The sequence below is a fragment of the Tauraco erythrolophus genome, chromosome 22 (genome assembly GCF_009769465.1).
Source record: "Tauraco erythrolophus isolate bTauEry1 chromosome 22, bTauEry1.pri, whole genome shotgun sequence".
NCBI classification, from domain to species: domain Eukaryota; kingdom Metazoa; phylum Chordata; class Aves; order Musophagiformes; family Musophagidae; genus Tauraco; species Tauraco erythrolophus.
Window position 1 is genome coordinate 9,572,232 of NC_141486.1, and position 18,296 is coordinate 9,590,527.

At 50.0% G+C, this 18,296-nt stretch overlaps 1 protein-coding gene across 1 annotated transcript in view; it reads right to left on the reverse strand.

Annotated features, from left to right (window-relative positions):
• The window catches only part of GPSM1 (G protein signaling modulator 1), a 56,378-nt gene that overhangs the window by 14,064 nt on the left and 24,018 nt on the right, over positions 1 to 18,296 (reverse strand). The window contains exons 10-11 of the mRNA XM_086625109.1: positions 15,121 to 15,191; positions 11,366 to 11,545 (exon numbers count right to left, since the gene is read on the reverse strand). Of these exons, the coding sequence (XP_086481235.1) occupies positions 11,366 to 11,545; positions 15,121 to 15,191 (251 nt within the window). The remainder of the gene's footprint in view (positions 1 to 11,365; positions 11,546 to 15,120; positions 15,192 to 18,296) is intronic.

The following is an 18,296-nucleotide window of genomic DNA, read 5'->3' on the forward strand; positions in this document are numbered from 1 at the left end:
ATCCACCAGACCGCACCACCACCTCTCCACCTTCAGCCCTACTGAGGAGTAGGAGGTGATGGAGGAGACAGGTGCCTATCAGCCCGCTGCCAGTGAAGGACGCGCTCCTCTCCCGTGATGGAAATGATCCAGCACTCCCCCAGCAGCAGATATGCCCCCTCCCCACAATATACTGCGCTCGGTGCATCTGAAATTGGAACCTGCTGACGATTTTCTTTGAAAACGCTTTGCAAAAAAGCTTACTTGTCTCTGGATTGCCAAAATTGTGCCGCTTTCTTGAAACATACTTTTATTTCGACACCTACTTGCTCTTAGCACAGCGCTGTTTTAAAAAGCAGCCGAACTGATGCGGCACCTTCACCAGGGGTGGCAACAATCGAGTGAAGTTAGCTGGTGGCTCCGCACACACCCATCTGCATTAGCACCCATAACGCACATCTAACCTTCACATCAACACCCTTCACTGTAGCAAACGCCCAAATCTTAATTATTATTTACTCATATTCCAGGAATGCCTGAAGGCCGCACTCAAGATCAAGGCTTTGTTATGCAAGGCACCCCGCAAAACACGAAATCCTGGCCGTGCTGTGGGCAGGGAGGGTGCTGGGGCCGGTACCCAGGGGTTTACCATTTCAGCGACAGTCAGGCACAGCCCTTCTCAGAAGAGCTTAAACAGGCAAGACAAAAAAAATCACATGCAAATACAGGACCAGCTTCTCCTATCAGCAAAAACCAGTTCTTGCTCCAGCAGATGCTGTTTAAAAGGGCAAGATGAAACTACACCCTGTTTGGGGAAGGCAAAGACAAGGAGGTTGATTCGCTCCACATGACAGTGCCCAGAGAACACTGGGATGCAAATAGCTTTAGATACAGCCAAAAAATCCTCCAGGGACTTTTCTGCACATCCCAGGGGAGTTGCACCTCCTGCACCCAAGCATATTCAGTGGTCTCGTTCTTTGCTGGCTCTCAAGAGAGGGCTGCACCGATCTGCAGAAGCTGGTTCCCCTTCTCCTCCAGGACACAGACACCACAATCCAAGATGGAAAAGTTGCACCCATGGGAGCGTTCAGGGCCCTTCTCTAACTGCACATCTCACCAAGAAGCTTCCCCAGCAGTCCCTGCACATGAAGCACTTAACTGGGCTCAGCCCTCTGCCAGGTTAGGGCTGCAGTCTTCTGGGGCCGCACGGGGAATAGGAAGGAGCCGGGGGGCTCTGAAAAACCATTATTTAGGCTTTTTTAGATTAATTGGTGTTAATTGCTTTGGGAGGCTTGAAAATAGCACTGCTAATGGGAAACGTGGATGCAGGCTAAAGGTGAGGTGTGAGCAGAGGCTCATGACTGCCACATTAACCCTGGACGCAGGTTGTGCCCTGCCCAGCGGGCAGCCAGCAGTGACTGCCAGAAGCAGAGGGACCTTCTCCTGTCCAGCTGGGATCTGCCTGCCTGCCCCTCGAACCCTGACATCCCCCACCGACAGCTGCATTCACACTCATACAGGGGCAGAGGGAGCCTTCCTGCTGCCACCACCGTTTTTTATCTTAAGAGCTCCAAGAAACAGCACTTGAACCTTCCTTGTTTCAGGCTCCCTTGATTTATGCAATCTCATCCTTTGCTTTACTTTTGCAACCATGGAGGACCCTCAGCCAGCTCCCAGAGAGCCTCGGTTTCCTGCCATGCACCTAGTCCAAGCACAGACGCAAGGGCAGCCCAGAGAGACCCCAAAACCTCCGCTCACCCCAAGGCTATCCTAAATCCAGAAGAGAGGATTGGCATTGGATGAGACCATGTCTATCCATAAGCAGTGGGTTAGAGCACAACCTCCTACCCTACTTCCTGCCCATCACCTGGGTGGCTGAACTCTCCTGCCCGACTCAAACGAACGCTGGGGATGGAGCTGAGCTGACGATGAACAAAGGCAGCGCGGTGGCCTCTGGGCAGGATGCCCAAATGGCCACACAGGACAAGCTGCTCGCAGGCTGTGCTCTGACCTCCCCAAAGCTGGGCAACAAAAGCCAAACTTGCCCGAGGTTGTGCTGTGTTTGTGTCTTCTGGGAGAGCCTCCAGCACCGTGGCCTTGTCCAGCAGCTGGTAACAGCTGCTGTCAAAGATAAGGCACAGACAAAATCGGTCTGATTGTACAGGCTCCTGCACTGCTACAGGTCTGTCCTTAAATGAAACCCAAACCCCATGTTATTGAGGTGCATTTCCTTGGTTTTAAATATAGCTCATATAAAGAGAAACACAAATCACCGCTACAGAAAAGATTACCTGCGTAGACCCACCACTCAATGGAAAAGCACAGCTCCAGTAACCACAGCCAGACCACGCTCCCTTCCCAGCTCAGTCTGTGCATAGAGACTGGCTGGGTCCATCCGGTGCTCCCTCACATGCCAGATCCCACCAGCCACAGCTGGGAGCTCAGCCCCTGGCACTGGCACGGATACAGGTCACTGCTGGCACCCGCTCGCATTTGCCTGCGCAAGAGATATTCATGCAAGAAAACTAAACAAAATCCTCAGTCACTGGAGGCCCCTGGGTCATCTAGTGTCATCATAGCTCCAGTGATTTAAGCAGAGTTATGCTGATTTACATCCAAAGAGAACCTGGAGTATGATTTTTTCTTTTTAAGCTCTTCTGGCATGTGCAGTTTATTAAATGCGAGAGGTCGGAACTGTGAATGTACACAGTGCCCCAGGCACAGCAGAGACCCCAGAAATGAATGAAGACTTCCAGATTTTGAGAGAAGTCAAACATTTGGAGTTTTATTGCTCTGGGTCTGGCTTTGATTCATCCCTCTTTCTAGTATTGTTCTCTTTAAAGTGACAGTTTCTAGGAAATGGTGAGTGTAACATCTCTTTTACTGTCTCACACCACTTGACGGCTGACAATTTGCTGGGAGAAAAGGCTGTGTGAGGAGGAAAGCAGTCCTCAATTATGGCTTCAAAGTGCCAGTAACTGAAAACTCAGTTACAGTGAGTCAAGGGAAGAATGTATTTCAGTAGCTTGGTTAGTCAGCTCCAGCCTGGACCACTGGACTAGCTGGTCTGCAGACCTTCTGTTGTAACCTCCAAAAAGAAAGGTCTGCTGGGGCACCTTGGGCAACCAGTTCAGTTTTTACCTCCTTCCCAGAGCAGGTTCTTCTGGTAAGAGGCTTTCTTACAGTTTTCTAGCTCCAATATTGGCCTCCACGCTTAGCCAGTAGTGGATGGACTATGGGGTCTCGTATGTGCTTTCATATATTCCCCTGAACCTCAGCCCATGTGATCTGAGAAGCATCCAGACCTTGGGGGTCCTTGGTGTAACTTCTGCACACCTGAGGGCTTGGACAGCCATCCTGCACACGGGGCAGCCAGTATGTTCCTTGTTTCCACATGCCATTGATGCACAAGCACAGGCTTGTGTTAAATCCTGCCTCCTATCTCCTTTCCACAGCACAGCTTTGATTCACAACCTGACCTCAGTCTGGGAGGAGGAGAAACAAGGGACAGGCGTAGTGGGAAGAAGCAGAAAGGGGATGTACCAGTAACAAGGATATCCTGAAGACAGGTTGATTAGGAATTCAGCTTTATCTCTGGGACCTTAAGCACTGAAGCATCTCACCAAGGACAAGGCCTAGGGGCTGACAGCAAGGCACGGAGGCAGCGATACCTCTGCCTTGCTTCTGTTCCGAGCAAAACGTGGGCAGGATGCTGCAAGTGCAGCTCTGAGACCAGCCCTAAGCCAGCAGTCCTCAACCCATCACCACCCAGATAAAGGATACTGATGGAGCTTGGCTCACAGAGCGTGGGAGTTAATCTGCCTCTTAAGTGGTGACAGGTTCTCTTTTCTACTTACCTTTTGTCCTCCATATCATCTGCAGGACAAAGGGGAGAGCACAGTTAACACTTGTCCTGTGCTGCACCTTGTAGGGTTCACTTCTCCTGCTTCAGCACCCAAAAGGGTCAAATATTCACAGCTGACCCAGAAATTACAGTCTGGGCACTTTCTGGCTTAAATTAAGAACTGTCAAAACCACTCACTGCACCTTCAGGGGCTCCATAGCAGAGCAGTCATTTTTCCAAAATGAAAACAGCATCAACTGAGTCTCCTCAGTGCTGAAAAGTCCATTGCTGGGAGCAGGGACAGCCCTGGGATCCGGCTGCGAAGGGTCCTTAGAGCAGCCAGTGCCCGTATCCCTCTCAGAAGCAAAAGCTGTGAGTAAACAAGATGATGGCTGCTTCCCAAATCAAGCCAGACAGCTGTCTACGTGGCACCCAAGGCACCTAAGGAAGATTCTCTGGACTCTGCAGGGCTGATTTTAAGGAAGCCTCCTCTGGCCACCCAGATAAGCAAGGCAGAGGATGCAAAGGAAAAGCCTTGGACTGGCACAACATGGACTGTTGCGCAGAGAACCCTGCACAGCTCCTTGAAGACAGCTGGTCTCCCACAAAACCAAACCTCAAGTCACAGAGTTAACCGAAATGCAGGTGCCATCCCCAGCGAGGAGGGGGTCACCCTGAGAGAGGCAAGTGCAGCACTTAGCCCCAGCGCTCTGGAGGATGAGGACGGCTCCTGCCTCACCTCTCCCTGCCAGGGATGCTGCTCCCTCCCCACACGCTCTCCCAACCACACCTCTCCAGGACCAGCTTCCCCTCTGTGGGATGCCAAGGAGCCTGGCAGGTAATTCTGGCTTTTAGTCCCACTGCAGATGCTAGCCTATATCCCAAACCCACCCTTCCACATGAGAACATTAATGAAGGACCATAAAGCCATAAGCCCCGTGTAGCCGCTGTGCGGCCCCAGCCCCACGCACCAGTTCAGTCCCCCAGGCACGACACTCGCCTGCAGCTGAGCCTGCCGTGCCTCCCGCTCACTCACACACTCTCATTGGATAATTACAGAGAAAACCAAGGCAAATCCCAATTTTAGTGCCATTATAAAACAGAGAGGGGGAATTCATTACCTGGCAGCTGCTAATATTTAAGGAAGAAACCGATAATTTACCTCTGAGGCAGTGCAAGCCAGCAAACACTATTGCTTCCCCCCACCATCTGCAGTTACTTTGCAGAGATTTTCTATCTACCTGTTTATTTCCCTGCCTCCCATGCCAGCATCAAAGTCCCAGTGAGGAATAGCGTGTGTCAGGGCTCTGCATTGCAAAACTCACGAGAGTCTTGGCTCTGCTGTCTCTCCTGCACCTTTAGATTTGGAAGAGTGTTTTTTAAATCTCTCCTGGTTCATGCAGCATCCATGCAACCAGCCCACCTGAGCCAGAGAAGAGGAGCTAAAGAAAAAGAAGAGTCCTAGACCTTAACAAAAAGACTCATACAGACAAACAGAAAGAAAGGCCAGAAAATTTAAGGTGCCTCTGAGGAGGCAACTAGATCACTGGCTGCTCCTCCAAACAGCCCAAATCCCTGGAAGAGCCTCTCGATACCTGCCAGACTCGAGCCCTCCAGAAAGTTTTCTGGCACATCCCGCCTCCAGCTAGGAAACATCTCGGCGCAGCCTCTGTCCCGAGTCCGTGTCTGCCCGAAGCCCTGCAGAAGGTCCCATAAACTGAACAGGAAGATAAAGCATTACAAGAACGAGCCACAGCTCAGTGTTTACCTGCTCAGTTCCAACAGGACTGACACCAGCACAGCAGCCTCCAGGTGTCATAGGAACAGTCTTAAATTTAGCAGCAGCCGCCTTCCCTCTCCCTGACTCTGGCTTCTCTCTTCCTCTCCATCCCCCTTCCTTGCTCTGGAATTCTCGGAGCACGTTTACACCAGAAAGTCTGACCAACGATAATGGCATAATTATACCCCTGCAGTTAAACAAAACATCAAGGCTGTGGGGTAAAGGAGGGTGTGCACGGCCCTGGCATTGCAGCAGTTTACACGTCAAGGAGACAAAGAGGTTATCTCATCTTAAAAGTGAGGGAAGGTGCACAGGCAGCCACCACAGAGCAGCAAAGGCTGCCTGGTGCAATCCCCCATCTTCAAGCTCCTGAGGGACTGCCAGGAAGTATCAGTTTAATCTTCTCTCCAACAATACAAAACAACCAGGAAAAAGATGTTTTGGGGCCAGAGTGCAAGTGTCTGGGAGGAAGCCCACCCCCTGAGGCTGTATTTGTCCTTGTCCTTGCACCCCAGCATCCATCTGCCAATTCTGTAGTCCACAGTGAAGTCACAAGGGATGGATGGGGGCACCTGACATCCTAGTGCTGCCTGGACAACACATGATTGAGCTGGGACAGGCAGGACCTCCCTGCCCAGCTCTGCCACGCTGCCCTCCAGCTCTGCTCCCTGCCCAGTGACACCAGGAGCTGAAGTCACGTACTTGCAGGCCAGGCAGAGGGTCAACCACGAGCATCTGCTCTGTGCATCGCTCCTGTGACCTGACAATCCCCTAGTAAAAAATGAGAGAGAAAACCATCAAAAGGGCTCTGGGCAACCTGCCTTTGGGGTGGGGGTCTTTGATCTCCAAAATTTTCCCTTCTTTTATGGTTGCTTCTCACTGTAATCATTAAAAAAGTCTTACAAAAGCATTCATCTTAGGGAATGTTTGGCGACGCAGCGTGCTTGCAAATTGTTCAGTGTCTAAGTACATTAGTAACCCATCTCTGAAAGTTGTCACTGCAACCAAACACGCTCCTTTCTCTTGACTATAAATGGTCTTTGCTGAGGACAAGGTGGAGGACAGGTTCAAAGAGTGAGGAAGTGCTCCCTCAAGCTGGTGCACTCTCCTGGGAAGAGGAAAGTCCAGATGAACAGGACCATTTCTAGAGCACAGATCCCCAAGGAGGGGAGAGGACTGGCTTTGAGCCTTACCTCTCTCCATGGTTTTTGCTCCAACTGTTGGACCTTGACCCGATAAAGTTCTTTAGCCCTTGAACTCTGGCATATGCACAGTCCTCTTGACCTCAGAAACTGTAGCTCTGTGCTGACCTTAAGCACAAGGCCCGGAATTAGGGCAGGTCCCCAACCCCTCCCCAGGCAATCTTTGCAGGAACACACAGCTCCTTTCTTCCATGGACCCTCTTCTTTTTCCACAGTGGTTGCCATCTCAGAGACGGAGGTGTGGGACACGCAACCTCTGATATTTCTGAAGTGTTGGAAAAACCCCATCTTCCTAGTAACCCTCTGAAATACAGCTGTTACTAAGCCAATCAAGAGCTGGAGCATCATGACCTTCTCCACAGCAGAGCAGAGGGGATAAATTTACGAGCAAGCCTTTGATGTCTGCAAGCTTCATGTGGTACAAAACCTTCTGCTTTGATGTTACCTTTAAACGAGAGGAAACTCAGGTGTGCGCTGCACGAGTCCCAGGGAGCTCCCGGATCTGGCCACCCGCAACTGCAGGCACAGGGACCGAGCTCTAACACAGCTACTTTTGCTCAGGGCTCTGCTCAACAGAGAGAAAACGTGACCAAACGCATCTCACCCTTACCAGCTTCTCCCAGACCAAACCCACCTTTGCTCTGGCTGTGGAGAACCAGGCACTCACAGCCCTGAGCATTCCCACCGGAGCTCCAGACCTGACCTCAGAGATGAAGAGGACCCTGCCCTCACCCGTCCCCCAGACTCCGACAGGTCTTTCTCCTCCCAGTAACCACCAGCCATGGCTGGGAAATTCCCCACTTCACCAGGGCTACAGGAGGGGTAAGGAAGCCCGTCTCTCTGCCCCGCTAGCGACGTGACCCTCCTGCCCGAGCTCTCCATCGTGTGCAACACCAGCACCTTGCACAGCAGTGGCAGGAAGGTGTAAGCCACATGGAGGTACCTACCACGAGCCCTGTCACGCTCTCCTACCTTACGCAGCACCTGGGCCATGGCTTCTCCTATCCATCCCAGCATCCCCACGGCTTTGCCAACAGGCTGAGCCCTTCTCCCAGGGCCTGGCAGAACTGCCAGCAGGGACAGACTCCTCTCCATCCCCGAGCTCCCTTCGCCTCCCTTCACTTTTCCCTGCCTCCCCTCCTCTCTCCCGCCTCCTCCCATGGGGAGTTTCCCAGCAGCTCAGTAATTAGCATCATCATCACCGATGCTAATAACACCACCACAGCTCCTGCCATCCAAAGCTCAAACAACTTTACAGCCATCATCACGCCTCTGTAACCTCCCCAGAGTAGGCAGGGAAGCAGCCTTACCCCATCACGCAGATGGGGAAGAGGGAGGTAAACAAGAGGCAGCCGGTGGCAGAGACGGGCAGCGAACCCGGGAGCTGTGACTCAGGCACCGCACCCGCGGGATCTCCCGGTCCCAGGGAGCTGCCCGCTGCAGCAAGGCCCCTTTGGAAGGAGGTCAGTGGTTGTGCTGACAGCAGGACTTATCCAGAGATTACATCACTTGGCTTGGGGCCTGGGAGGAGTTCTTTTCCTGGGCATCCTTGTGCAGAGCCTCGGTTCCCCTCCGCAAAACGACCACGGGAGAGCAGCACCCGGGACTGCGTGTGCAGTCTGAGTTCACGCCTTCTGATGGGACAGCGGGTATTGCAGCATCCCATAAAAGCACCTTAAATCAACCATTAGAGCTCACCTCTAATTAAAGACTTGCTGTTTATTGAAGGATAAAAGAGGATTTTTGCTTTGAGTATTCACAAAATGAGGAATCTGAGGGGATTCTTGTCTGAACAGCCCAACAGGCAAAGATTCTCTCCCATCTTGGGTAGGATTTGCTACATTTAATTTTAAAAGGCTCACATGGATGGGACTTACAAGCACACTCCCCTCTGCCATTCAGAGCATCTGCCTGCAAAGGCTGCAAGCCCAATCACGCTATGTAACTCTGTGTAACTACCGGCCTGAAGGAAAACCCAATAAAACACTTGTCGCTGTCATTTTTATGGGATATAGACTATGGTCCATTAGGTACCAAATAAGGGTCATTCTTTAAAACATAAGACAGGCAGTCACCCATCTTGTCCAGCCATGAGCAGCACTGAATGCATCAGTCTATTCTTTCTTGGGATAAAACTGGACATTTAGTTCTGCAAGGAGGAAAATGTTATTTTTTTTCCACACACTGCCGCTCTGCATATCCTGTTGAATTCACTCTACGCTGTTTCACTACCATGTGTACCAGGCATGCCTGGGAACTGAACTAAAAACGGACACCCGGGGCTCAGCTCACAAATCCAGAGGAAGTGGGGAGCTAACACACAGACACACACATTGCAAAGTCAGGGCACACAGGGAAGAGGCTTTGGAGAACAGCTGGTGAAAGGAGACGACTGCAGCAGTCAGGTAGAGCCCGAGCCACCCCTCTGCAAGCACAAACCCTGGCCTTTGTGTCCCTGCTGTGTGGTTGCCCTTCCCTGGAAGGCTGGGAGGAGCAGCGTATCCCTTGCCTGCCCACACACTTCCATCAGCGTCAGGAACAGCACGAACTCTGGGTGCCTGAAAGGCACCACCTGCCACTGGACGGGCACATCCGTGTCTTCACTTGCTCCTTCACGGACATTCACCAGAACCTCACGGGTACTGTCAAGCGGTCACTAGTGATTGCCAATGTCCCACGAGACTTTTTCTTGGACACAGCCTATGTATTCACAGCTACACTCCCGAGGAATGCCTTTTGCCTTGCTCTTGATGGAGCATGACTTTTGTCTGGTTTCTGGCTGAACGTCTGAGTTAAAAATACAAGGCTATTTCTGGCAGAAGCGGGTTTTTTTCTGCCTTTGTATTGCCTTGGATGCCCCCGTGCTGCTGTCTCCTTTCTGGCTCAGATGAGCTTTGTTTTCCTTCTCAATGATCATGTTTGCACCGGTGAGCAGTAGGAAATGCTTTTTCTATTAGACCATTTCCACGAGCACCGTTGGGAACAAAGAATGAGCTCAGAGAATTCTAAAAAAAAAACCCAGTTGGTGTAAAGATCCTGTCTCCAGTGGTCAGAGAACTGAAAATCAGGAATGTCTGTGGTCAAAAAGTGATGTGTACATACACATATGCACACAGGTACAGCAGGATATGTTCTCCCCGTGATCCACAGACCAGGAACAAAGGACTCAGTACTAGAAACACTTCCAAGCATCCCCACTCTAAAGACAGGCTTCATCCCAAGCTCTGCAGCTCAGACCCTCTCTTATCCAGCATGAAAATATTTTATTTTGCTTTTCTTAAACACCAAGAAAAAACAGGCCTATCTTTCCTAGCTTGGATTTATTCCATTTGGAATCACTGCACGATCACAGGACTGTGATAGCGTGTTGCAGTCTCAGTATAAAGCAAGAGCCCAAATATTTTCAAGCACCCATATGATCATTAAATCTTTGCTGTAATGCTCTGTATCTCCTGGCAACGAGAAGCTGAGGACTTGGGGCTTCTCACTTGAGATCACTGAGTTCAAATATCTCCAAGCCCCCTCCCACGATCCAGAAACACGCCATCGTTTGTGGGTGTGATCCCTGTCTCTAGGACTGAGAATAAAACCAACACAGCTGCAGGAAACCTCCCCTGTACATTGTATTTGCCGTGTATCACAACACAAACATAACACAACCAGCAGATAATGGCCTAACAAACAGCTCAATTGTTCAGGCTAAAGACATCAAAAAGGCACGTGGAGAGCTTTCCAGGACACGGATCCCCACCAGCTTCTGGGAAGGTAAGCACAGACTGAGTCAGAGCTCTTCAACACCCAACACAGGACTTGCTGCATACCCATAACCCATAAATCACTGGCATCAGGGCCAGCTCCTCTTGCCAGCTTCTGCTCTTTAGGAAGCATGCTCCTTCTAACTGGCTTCCAAAAAGAAGCTGCTAGACAATGTTTTTTTATCATCTCTGCCTAATGACTGATAGATTCAAAGAGACCACTCTGCACACTGCCACTCTGGAGACCATCGATGTGATCAGGAGATGAGAGAAAGAACAAAATACCTAAGGTCCGAGATTTGGCAAAGGCAACCAGCATTTTTGGTTGCTCATCAGAAACCTGAAAAGGGCTCTGTCTCTTGAAGGCAACAAGCCCACTCCTCATGAACCCCAGGAGGCTGATGAAGTCAAGCTACACACAGCAAGGGCTCCAAATTGCTGTGTTCTTCTGGAATTCAAGGCATCACATCCTGACAGTGCCAAACACAGAAAAGTTCAAGTCTAAACTCTCATCCCTCAAGAGAAGGTTACCAATACCACCACTAAATACCAAGCTCTCGTAAAACAGCTCATGATGGAGGTTGGTATCATTGTTCTGCTTAATGGACAGAGAAGCTAAAGCTCAACTAGGCCAAATTATTTGCCTACAGTTGCCCAAAGAGTCAACAGCAGAGCTGTTTGAAGGCTCTGTTTTCCAGCCAACACGCCACAATGCCACTCTCATACTAGGTTAGAAATGAGGCAAGAATGAACGTGCTATAAGAAACTCCCAGATCAGCACTGGAGGAAAAAAACATCTTCCTACCGACTGTGACACCTGGACTCGGACTTCGCTGGTATCTAATGGCGATGTACTTGATGCCTGGGACCTTCTCTCTGAACTGGATTGGTGCTCCCGGTATTTCTTTGACCTTGCAGGTAACGACAAGAACTCTTTTCCAGAAATCTTCAGGTCTCCCACGTGATGGCTGTCCCCATTCTGGTCCTTGGGAAAGCAAGAAACAGTCATTGCACAAATTGCTTGTCTCAGGTTTACGTGGAGATCTGTTGGCAAGTATCCATAGGACAGGAGACACACAGAAGCAAGAAGTGAACATGGGGTTTAGATGGTGTGAGTTACCACTCATGATGTGGGTTGAATGAGGACATTTTGCCTATCTCCACAGCAGGTGATTTTAGCGAGCAGAGAGAAAACATCCTTCAAACAACACACAGTAGTCAACCTCTCCATATGGAGAAGTCAGAAAGTAGCAGCATCCTCTTAAAAAAAATCCAGGTATGGAGGTAGAGGCATGACTAGTTTATTTACAGGCACAGGGAATGATGAAGGTTCAGAAGCAGGCACAGCTGCTTGTGATTTCTGGCAACTACACTCATAAAAACCTTTTCCAGAGTGGCAAGCTCATCTCACCCAGGATATCAAACTCTCAGCACAAGTCTCTCCACTTGCTGTATCTTCGCTTCCTCCCAGCACACAATCATGCCGCAGCCCACGCTGAACCATGGAAAACCCAACGATGCTCCAGGGAACACAGCTATGCTAGATGCTTCCCAGCATTTCCCACCTCTAGGATTTGGCTACCAGCACACACGGAGCATTGTCTGCCTCAGTGTCTCCCACTGGCTTCATCAAGAAGAGCAGCCCTCACCCAACAGTTTCCTAAAAGGCAGATTAACGCGAGTGGCTGGAGTCCCATTCAGCTCTTTGCCAGCCTTCATGCTGCCAGAAGCACGTGGGGACCACAGGGTAACACAACTAACTGCAGCAGATGCCTGTTCTCGCACTGCTGCCCTCCTTTGTTCTCTTTACTGCCTGTGCTCAGTGCTCCCATGGCCATATAAAATACAGGATTATCACCCCTGTGTAACACATGGGGAAACTGAGGCGACAGAGATTACACATCTCCTGAATTCCAGTTTCTGCCCCTTCTCACTGCAGCTGCTCACTCTGCTTTTCCAGGCCCTGCCCCATGCCTAGCTCCTCCATTCTCACCCCCTTCCCATAAGATCCACACAACTTGATCCCTTGTCTGTCCAAAGACTCGGCTTAGCAGCCTGCCTGTGTTATCACAACAGCCCCATCACTGCTGGCACACAGATGAGGCCCTGTGCAGAAGCACCAGCAGGAGTATTCAGCATTCAGCTCCAAAGACACTTAATAAAGGCATCAGGCACTTTACATGTGACCGGTGGGAACTGAGTGCCTAAACCTGCTCCATGCTTTGGGCATTGGGGTTTCCAGGCTGCAAACCAGCTCTGTATCATATATAAGGCACTGAGAGGACTCCCCAGGGTGTCCTCATTGCAGCAATCAGGTGAAAGAAGCTCAGGCACAGCTCAGGAGATGACCCAAGGACCCACAAAGTTGGGATTTTAGGGCACACACACCAAAAAGCCAAGGTCAGCGAACAGGACCTGAAGTCACAGCACACCAACAGAACAGCAGGATGCTGCAGCCAAAATGACTTTTCCATTCCTTGCAGTACAAACAGGAATAGTGAGAACAAGTGAGGAGAGATTCGTCTCCCTAAACGCTATCGATGGGACCAACTGCAGCTAGGCTGGTGTCCAAATTTTGAAGAGCAGACACAAAAGTGGATTTCAGAACTGGAAAGAAACTGCCATACAATGCTTTACTGCCTTAGTAAGAGGCCTCAAACTGTTTAGTTCATGATAAAAAGAATAGATGACTCAATTACGGCACGTAGCACCTTCAGGGTAAAAACCAGCATGTGATAAAGAGATTTTTAGTCTGGTGGAGAGAGAAATAAACGAGAACCAATGGCTGGGAGCTAAAACCAGAGATGTTCAAAACAAGGAATAAGACACAGGCTGGAGAGATCAGGATGACAGAGAAGTGGCATTCCCGCTATCTGCTGGGGCGTTCAGAGCCGATGAGTGTGCATCCCAGCAGATAAGCTCTGCCCAGACACACAACTCCATGCAGAGGCGTTAGACAAGAGCTCCTGGCCTGTGCAGTAAAAGGAGTCCCTGCTGACTTTGAAGGCTACCTCTGGCAGAAATGAAGGGCAGAGAGGGTGAGATGATAACAAGAGGGTGCTGGAGAATTCAGTTCACTCCACTGACTTATTCTTTACAATCTTATCACTCTCATCATTGCGAGCTTGAAGCAAATACCTGCCTCCCGTGACAGTAATCACCTCTCCCTAGGAGCTGCAGCAGGAGAGAGGAAGGGGAACTGCACCCAAAACACTCTCACAAGGAGAGCTGAACTCGCACACACCCCACAGAACCACTGCAGGGGGACTGGGACAGCTCATGTCTGACTCCACAGTTATGGACTACCCAGAGCTCCTGTCTACTCCACCCTCCCCATAAAAACCCTGAAATCCTATAACCCTGCCTGAACTATTGAACGAAGCTCAGCTTTTACAGCAAAGAGTAGGAAACCAACAGCATTAACAGCATTAGCAGCAAATCACACATCAGCAAAACTCTCCCTGCCAGACCCCTGGGCCATGCTGCTCCGATGAGGATACACAATGGAACATCTCCCTGGCATCGGGCATCGCTGTCACCGCTATCGACACCCGAGACCTGGAGTCACACTGGTCAAAACAGGTAGGAGCCAAAACAGCCAGTGGGCAGTTGGGAAAATTAATAAAAATACTAAGAGTGCTTGGTGTTTAACTCCAAAAGAGAGTTAATTCAGGGAGGAGCTTTTGTCAGGCCCTCCCAGTGCTTACTGGGATGTTTAGGCACCCGGATGGTTTTGCAAGCCTGAGGTTATTTCCCATTGACCATCTGGACCTACCTGCAACTTGAGTGAGTTTTTTCTCTTGTGACACTTCTGTAAAAGGGGAAATGCTCCCTGGGACACTCGGGAGAGCTGTGCCTGGAAAGCACTGGAGGGATGTAAATTATTCATGCCAGTGACATTCCAAAAAGGCAGAGCACGGCTGCCCGCCTGGCCATCTCCTCCGGGAACGGGCATGACAGCCCCATGGCAGCACCAGTACCTGCCGCACGGCAGACCCAGCGATCGTGCGCAGGATTTTCTGAGAAACTTAAATGATCCCTGTAGGTGGAATGGCTCAGTGCCTCCCAGCTGACTGTCGAAACAGCCTTCACCCTGGGGAGACTGGGAAAAGGCTGACCCACTTGGATCCGACGTTTCCAGCAGTGAAATCCTCAGAGCCCCTTGGAACAAACCCCTCTGCCTCCTGCAACGCACCGTCTCCCGCTGCTGACTTCTCCTTCCCTCCTCGTGCTGAATGCCACGCTCCGCTGGGCTAAGAAGGTGCTGAGATCTGCCACCAGCCACCAAAGGGGCTAAAATGCTAACGATTAGCCTCTCAATAAAGGGCTGTTTTTTCAAAAAAGCATCGAAGTGGCTTTTTCAGCTTTCAGTTGTTAAGTGCCTTTTTAGTTGGACCAGCTGTTCCTCTCCTCCAAGCTCTCTAGAAACCCTCTTCGGTTAATCCCATTGACTCCAGTGATATCTGCTAATTACATACTTCCCTGCAAATGAAGCCAGTCAACAAGCCATTACAGATTCCTACTGATATTTAATCTTTGAGGCCAGACATCTTTGCTTACCTTTTCAGAAGGGAACTTCAGGAGGTCTAAGCTGTCCATGCTGTTCCTTTGGAATCTCTTTGGCCTGGCTCCTGCAAAACAACGCACTCTCAAATCAGGAGGGTGTCACTCACCCACAGCACTAATGTCACACAGATAAAATTCAAACCAGGGCAGACCTTCCGCTCCTCTTAAGTACAAAGTCAAAAGGAGGAGATGCTGCAGCTGTGCTGTCCTTGAGATTCAAATTTGGCTTTTTTCTTCTATTGTTTTGGGTCTTTTTCCAAATACTATCACAGTACAGTCAGCAACAGCTAGGGCTGCCTGAAGCTTTTGCTATCAAACCAGCAGCCCAGCCGGGTCACACTATGACCATGATCTTCACTGAGGCCTCTGGAATTCAGAAGTTACAAACCCCACTCTAAACAACCAAAGTCAGGGGACTGACATTGAGAAAAATCATAACAAAACCATAGTATAATAAATGCGGGGATTTGTTGCTTTATCTTCATGTTTTTAATTTAAAGAATGTATCTGGGATGAAGCTTTGAGCTTTTATCTACAGTCACAAGGGCTGGAAAACTAAGGGAAGGAGCACATATTTTCTAACTATCACAGGCCCAGCCTTAAGGGGAAAAAAAACTTGCCCTGAGGCTGACAGAGAAATTGAAAAATTTAGCAGCATTCATTATATTTATTTGCGATTTTAGAAAATTCATTTTAAGGTAGTATTCTAGCAACAACAGAGTGGGCGAAACAAAGTTCAACTCTGGCTCCTTTCCAAACTCTCTTTACCTCCATGCTTCCCTCCAGCCTGCTTCCAGCTTCTATTGCCCTGCTCACTAACACAGCCAGGACTTACCAAACGGCCCTGGGATACCTTCACCACATCTGGGAAAAATTCTGCACCTTCACCCTCCTGCTCCCCTTCCCTGATCTTTCCTGAAGGTTCAGTTTAGCTGAGCACCACATGACATCCCACACCAGCAACACCAAACAGCGCAGAAATGAAAGCTTTGGACTCAGGTCTCATGACAACTTCCAAGCTTCAGGGGAAATCCTGGGAGAAGGTGTCTGAATGCATGCATGTGAATTGAAACCCATCTCCATGCTGAGCCCTGAGAACGGAAACCACTGAGCTTTGTGTGGTTCCTGCAACAGCAAACTCACCAGCCCTAAAGATTCCCCAGTTTCCCACCATCACCTAACAGCACCACTGCGTATTTTAAGGCAGCACCCGTGGACTCTGTTCAAACCCAGGGTGCCACTGAGCTGCTCACTGGACAAACTTAACAAGAGAGGAGGCACAAAATTCCTAAAACCATTCAAGACTGGCTGTAAGCAGAACGTGGTGATTAAGTGGAAAAAGCCACCAGGCAGTAGGGATTCCTGCACTACACAGCCCTGCCAGAGACCCATTCACTCCATACAGGATTCTCCTTCCACGTGCTAAACACCACCCAAGCTTACACAGGGCATCAGCGATACCAGTTTTTAGCTGGGAGGACCCAGAGCTCTTAAACGAAGCTGATGTCCTGTACCAACTCAGTGGGAGACACAAGACACCCCATACCCAGCTCCCACCAGCAACCTGTGGGCATCAGCATGGAGGAGGGGGCCGTGCCATGGCAGGGTGGCCCCCGGTCTCCTCCCACGCTGCCAAATGAGCAAAGGGCTTTTGGCTGCTGCCACGTCGGTCAGGCAGGAGCTCAGCGAGGGGACGGCAGCGGTGACATTCAGGACATCGCTATAGCTGCTCATGGCTCCCACCTTCCCTCAGAATAACCTGTAGTTTTACACGTGGAGCAGCAAGGTGGGTCTGGAAGAAAAGCCGTCTACAAACACTCAATCAGATGGTACGTTTGGGTTTCAAAGCGATGCCCAAGAGGCAAGGCCAGCATCTGGAAGTGAGCGTGCGTCACAGCGGCTTTTAACAGCCACTTCCAGGAAAGCAAGAAAGAAGCGAAGTGTGTCTGATTAGATAAACACACATCATTTCCAACAGCCTAAAGAGTCGTTAATTATACACCTCCGTCCTCAGGTGCTTTTGTACATTCGCAATAGCATTAAACTGCTGGCCAGAAACCATTAATCTCTGATCTGAGAAAACCTGCCTTCCCCTGTGTTAATTTAATATCGGTCAGCTGAGGCCACCCCAGTGATCAGGGCACGCAGAACAATTTGTCTTTTCCAGTTGTTTTGATGCTAGTGTTAGTCTGGTACCCTGCGGATCTCACGTTCAGTTGAGCTAAGAGAGGAAGAAGTTAGGAGTTACAAACTCAACTTCAGAGCCTTTAGGCTCAGCTAGCTTCTTTTAGAAGAAAACACAACCAGCACCAGGGCCAAACGTTGGTCTTGCAAAAGCCCATGGCGTTGCCAGCCCCACAGCGAGGCAGCGCCAGTGAAACAAGCAGCCACCTTAAGTGGCTATCGGAAAGGGATCAGTCAGGGCTATTGGAAACCGGATCCACGCAGGCAGCAATTCCCACCACCCTTGCAGGAGCTTCTCCCGTCCACTCCGCAGCAGACCGGCTCAGTAGCCTGGGCACACTCGCCTTCCAGGAGAGTAGAAAGATTTCCATACTCACAGGCATCCCACGACAGAATGAGTCCCATTAATTGTCTCCGACCAGGACGTTCTCTCAGATTGCTCCAGACGTAACTTCCAGCCTCCTCCAAGTTATTTTTCCCAGAAATACCTGCAGCACCATCTAATAACTCAGTCCGAAGTTCAACTCTGCCTCTTTCTCCCCCGTGCCGATCAACGGCAGCAGCAGCCGTGGATGCAATAGAGTGAGCAGCTGAAAACCAGGGTCTGTTCCTCTGGAAGGTTTTTTCCTCTCTCTCCAGTATTTATTGGCATGTTTACCAAGCCTGCTGCAGAGTAACGGAAAACCTCAGGGGCATTTCTAAATGCTTGCTCTGTCTTTAAGGTTTACTGAGGTCTCTAACAGAGCAAGTTGAAACCTTCTTGTGAACATCAGCTGAGCAACGCTACTGACTGGCTGTATTCATGCCTTGTTTTCCCGGAGCAACTCACTCAGATGTTGTTCTTTTCAGTGCTCAGGCTTGTTGCTTCTTTTTAAAATATTTTTTTTCAAAATCTCTTCCCCTCCCCCACCCATGATCTCAACACCACCATGAACCAACATTGTGCTTTGGTTTGGTTTTGGTTGTTGCTCTTTTTTTTTGCCTTT